The sequence below is a fragment of the Octopus bimaculoides genome, chromosome 22 (assembly GCF_001194135.2).
Source record: "Octopus bimaculoides isolate UCB-OBI-ISO-001 chromosome 22, ASM119413v2, whole genome shotgun sequence".
NCBI classification, from domain to species: Eukaryota; Metazoa; Mollusca; class Cephalopoda; order Octopoda; family Octopodidae; genus Octopus; species Octopus bimaculoides.
Window position 1 is genome coordinate 29,205,112 of NC_069002.1, and position 4,190 is coordinate 29,209,301.

At 36.8% G+C, this 4,190-nt stretch overlaps 2 protein-coding genes across 2 annotated transcripts in view; one reads left to right on the plus strand and one right to left on the minus strand.

Annotated features, from left to right (window-relative positions):
- Positions 1–4,190, plus strand: part of LOC128250516 (uncharacterized) — a 73,340-nt gene that overhangs the window by 22,787 nt on the left and 46,363 nt on the right. The window lies entirely within an intron of this gene.
- The window catches only part of LOC128250514 (uncharacterized), a 15,517-nt gene that overhangs the window by 10,234 nt on the left and 1,093 nt on the right, over positions 1–4,190 (minus strand). Inside the window, exons 2-3 of the mRNA XM_052975675.1 lie at positions 3,008–3,078; positions 853–913 (exon numbers count right to left, since the gene is read on the minus strand). Coding sequence (XP_052831635.1) covers positions 853–913; positions 3,008–3,071 — 125 coding nt within the window. The 5' untranslated portion in view covers positions 3,072–3,078. The remainder of the gene's footprint in view (positions 1–852; positions 914–3,007; positions 3,079–4,190) is intronic.

The window sequence follows — 4,190 nt, forward strand, 5'->3', positions numbered from 1 at the left end:
AGGAAAAAATATTAAGCTTCCGGGGGACGTAAATCTCAAATGGGAAATGTGGTGTAAAAAAAAGAATATCTATTCACTTCCAACGGAATTCAATCTCAAAAGGGAAAATGTTGTAGTGATATATATATTACCACGCCTTTGTGAGTAAAAGGTGGATTTGACCAACTGCTATAAAAGATAAGGCCTTGTGCCTAAAATAGAAAAGAATAAATGTCCTCTCTATTTCTTGTATCTATTCAGCTACTAATATCGGTAAGGAAAGACTAGGCAATGAATCGATGAACAGGTACTTCAGGGATACGTCTCATACCAGTAGAAAGTTATGCATTAGTACACATACGGCAATTTGGAGAATGCTAACGAGTATTATTAACAGTAATCTCTGCTGGACCTGCGATAAACGTGTCACATTTCAGCCGGAAGGCCGTTGCTGAATATTTCTCGTTGTGAGATTTAAAAATAACGATTCTTCATTGTGTCATATTTCTTTTGAAGGCATCACATATGGTATTAAGAGCTGCTGAAAAATGTCAAGGTACTTCAGCATCATGCGTAACGACATTGTCGCCAAAACAATATACAATGCAATGCAGAAAGAAAACATCCTCTGCCACGTATGGAGAAACCCCTGTTTATTGAATGCATACATAGACACCAGTACAAGGAATACTGGTGGAAAATTAGCATAAAAAAATCTGCCAGTTTTAAGATAACGTGCCAAGCTCTAAACATAAAGCCGGACGAAATGCCTCTAAGTATTTTATCCAGAGTGCTAACGATTCTGCCAGCTTCCTCGCATTGTCAATACTAAATTAATTACATTTATAAGAGATGTAAAAATGTAGGTCTTACCTGTCAGTTACATTACTCAAACTTACATAATCTCCTATACGTTGATGGAAAGGAGCGACATCTGAAAGAGATATTAAAATACATATGGAAGCATTGGATGTCTATTTACCACAGTTTTGTGTAGAAATACACAGAATACTCAGGAAGCACTCAACAGATAATTCATTGAATAGAGGAGAATGTATTTAAGATAACACCATCTGAAACAAGATGGAGGATCATGAAGACTGGAACTCAGCGTTTCCTCACTCAGACACTTAATATGGCTGATCTCTGTTGTGATGGATATTTTTAATACATAAAGGAGGGGATAAAAACCAATGGAGCAATAAAAAGGAATGACTAGAAAAAACAAACAAAAAACACATGAAACATTATATATAGCACTTGCTGATTCTATTCTGTAATTATTTTAGTAATTAAGAATCCTTAAAGCAGCAGCGAACTGGCAGAATCATTAGCTCGATGTTGACTTGTCTACGTACTCGTAAGCTAGGGACCAATAAGAAGAAGTACCAGACTTAAAAATGAGAAGTACTTGGATCGATTTGTTCCACCACCAAATACTTAAATATAGGAATAAAACGAAAGCTGTAACGATGTTCAAAATTCTACCACCACAACCGACTGGAAAAGAAACAAATCTGTTATGTGGTGAATGCGCATGGCCTAGTGGTTAGGGTGTTGTACTCACAATGGTGAGATATTATTTTCAATTCCTAGACCTGGTGGTGCGTAGTGTTCTTAAGCAAAGCAATTCGTCTCACGTTGCTTTGCAATCACATCGACACATGACTCGTTCATGTCTCGTCGATTTAATGGAGAGAGTGAGATAATATAAAGAACATACATTTATTTGAACATGATAGACAAATAGTTTTGTGCAAGGCGTTCGGTGAGACCTGAAGGCTCGTACATCGTCTTCGACGGGAGGATCCCCCATATGGAGAAATGATTGACTACAAAGGGATTCTTAAACAACAGCTACTAATACACAAAACAATATATTCTTCTCTCCTCTAGGCCCCAGGCCCGAAATCTTTTGGGAGGGGGCTAGTCGATTAGATCGACCTCAGTACGTAACTGGTATTTAATTTATCGACCCAGAAAGGATGAAAGGCAAAGTCGACCTCGGCAGAATTTGAACTCAGAACGTAAAGACAGACGAAATACCGCTAAGCATTTCGTCCGGCGTGCTAACGATTCTGCCAGCTCGCCGCCTTACAAAACAATATATTAGATGGTTATTGGCAGAAATGATTATAACAACTAGTTCTATAAATCGTGAAAAGTAGAAAACATATGAGTTACTATAAAACTAAGGAATGTCTTTCTGCGGTACACAAAACGTATTAAAGTGAGTGCAAGGACAGAGTAAACAGTTGGATCTTATACACATTATGTCTGTCAAAGACAGCTGGAAGTTTCCATAACGAAATCGACTATTATCAAATGTTAACTGGATCTTGACTGTCTTTGAATAAACCCACAACTGCAATAAATGTTTTTAGAAGGATCCAGACTTACGGCACCGGCTGAAAACCGAGTGTCACCGCCCGTAAAGCCAATGAAAGAAAATTCAATAATGATGCTATTAGACAAACATTTCCCAGTAGGGCATAAATATAAGAAATTATTCAATAAACATTCTGTTAAACTATCATAAAAGATATTATAAACCTCAACAGCCATCAAGAGGTGAGCGGCGGCTGTAATTTCCGTAAGGCGGAGTGCTGCCCATTGGATCAACAATGTTTAACAAAATACATTGTATACGAAGCAGAAGTCCCAGCACACAACGGAAATTCAAACACATATCACTGCTAATACCAGTAGTGGCGGTACCAACACCATTCTGCTTTGATATAGGAGTAACAGATTAGATCGTACCACCTGAATTCTTCCCAATTTCTATATGAAAGATTAGTCAAAGTGTTAATTAAATGTTATATGTTTTATAGAAGAAGCGTACTTCCGTATACATGGTCTAAGCGTATTATATAAGAAGAGAGTTATTTATTTGAAAGCTCTAATTGCATATAAATCTGCTGAATTAGCGTTATTCCTTTCTCCCCTTTCCACCTTTCTATTTCCCCCTTTTCTTCACTACATTTCAGATGACTATAAATTGAAAGAAATTTCTAATTCTACTTACATTGTTTATCCGAGAAGGTGTATGAGATGAATACACAAAACAATAGGACACTGATTCCCTTCATAACGCACCTGAGGATAGAGAAATATAACAACGAGAGTCATTAAAAAACGGAAGCTTTTTTTCTTACAAAGAAGCAAAAGTCTACAGCTGAAATGTAGGTAACAATTCATTTTCAGCTATTCAAATTTATTTCACTGAAAATCCAATCTTTACGACATGATCAATCAAACAATTAATAAACAAGGTAAAAGAGATGTGGCCAATCAAAGGAAACGTGGCGGAGAACAATAACAAAAAATCTAAAAAGCAGAGGGTTAACAATGGAACAAGCTGTCAAGGGTAATTTCAGTGATGGAAGGTGGGACGACATTGCTGTCTCCTTAAGTACCACAAGGCACAATGACAACCGAATGAATGACTGAAACAATATAGCTAAGTTAATTGTACCAATACTACTGATATGAAAATATAATTTAGGTGAAGATGATGTCTTCGAAGCATTTATCCGTTAATATTCTCCATAGTGTTAACAGTGAATGAAAAGTTTTTACTTCAAGTATATCTGGCTTCTATAATTATATCATTGTTATTTCTGTCACGGTGGAATTTTGTATGTGAAATGTACACAGTCAAATATATTTTCTTTATTTCCTCTAACCGAAACCAGTTTCACTGTATATTTAATTAACATGTTGCATTGGTATCTAACACCATACCTGAATAAGCATAATTGTCTGTGGCTTAAACGTCATATGGTCCTCGCACAAACAATTATGTAATCAACATCCTTTAAAATGCAACACTTACCCCCACAATTTCGGGCCTTGTGCCTAAAGTAGAAAAGAATAAATGTCCTCTCTATTTCTTGTATCTATTCAGCTACTAATCTCGGTAAGGAAAAACTAGGCAATGGACCGATGAAGAGGTACTCCAGGAGTACGTCTCATACCAGTAGAAAGTTATGCATTAGTACACATACGGCAATTTGGAGAATGCTAACGAGCATTAACAGTAAACTCTGCTGGACCTGCGATAAATGTGTCACATTTCAGCTGGAAGACCATTGCCAACCTGGAACTGGAACATATCGATTTTGTTCTTCCTGTGGGGAAGTTTTCGGTAATTCTCCAAAAATTTTTCTGGTTTCTTCATTATCTTTTAGACATGGCACGGTTGCTAC